General features: G+C 64.9%; 1 protein-coding gene across 1 annotated transcript in view; it reads left to right on the plus strand.

The window, feature by feature from the left end:
* The window catches only part of PITPNM2 (phosphatidylinositol transfer protein, membrane-associated 2), a 133,186-nt gene that overhangs the window by 110,395 nt on the left and 22,116 nt on the right, over positions 1-675 (plus strand). Inside the window, exon 8 of the mRNA XM_010841416.1 lies at positions 57-365. Coding sequence (XP_010839718.1) covers positions 57-365 — 309 coding nt within the window. The remainder of the gene's footprint in view (positions 1-56; positions 366-675) is intronic.

Here is a 675-nt window from a genome sequence, read left to right on the forward strand (position 1 = left end):
GTCCCCAGGAGACTCTGACACAGGCCTGTTTGTCTTCCCTGCACCCCCGCCCCTAGGCCTGCGGAAGGTGATGGTGAGGGCCCACCGGCAGGCCTGGTGCTGGCAGGATGAATGGTACGGGCTGAACATGGACAACATCCGGGAGCTGGAAAAGGAGGCCCAGCTCATGCTGTCCCGCAAGATGGCCCAGTTCAATGAGGAGGACAAAGGGGCTGCGGAGCTGGCCAAGAATGAGGCTGCCCAGGACCAGGCCTCCGGGGAGCCCTCCCAGCCCAGCAGCAGCGGTGGGGAGCCCCTGGCGGGCAGGGGTCTGAAGAAGCAGTGGTCCACATCCTCCAAGTCATCTCGGTCATCCAAGCGGGGAGGTGAGCACCCTGCGACCACGCTGTGGGGTCCCCCCCCCTACTCGTCCACACCAGTGACCAGCCCTCAGGGCAGCTCCCATCCCAGGGCGGCTGTGGGGTGTTCTAACACTGAAGGTGGTCTGCTGCTTTCGGATCCAAGGCCACACCTGTAGGGAGTCAGAACCAGTCACCTCTTCGTAGCCTCTGCTGCAGAGTGAAGCCCAGGGCGACCCCCAACCCTGGCAGGTTCCCCCAGACTCACCCACACAGCCCCGGGCAGACAGGCAGGCTGGCCACATGGGAATCCCGCTCCCAGCCCCTCATAGGACCC

The sequence above is a fragment of the Bison bison genome, unplaced genomic scaffold (assembly GCF_000754665.1).
Source record: "Bison bison bison isolate TAMUID 2011002044 unplaced genomic scaffold, Bison_UMD1.0 scf7180017864160, whole genome shotgun sequence".
NCBI lineage: Eukaryota > Metazoa > Chordata > Mammalia > Artiodactyla > Bovidae > Bison > Bison bison.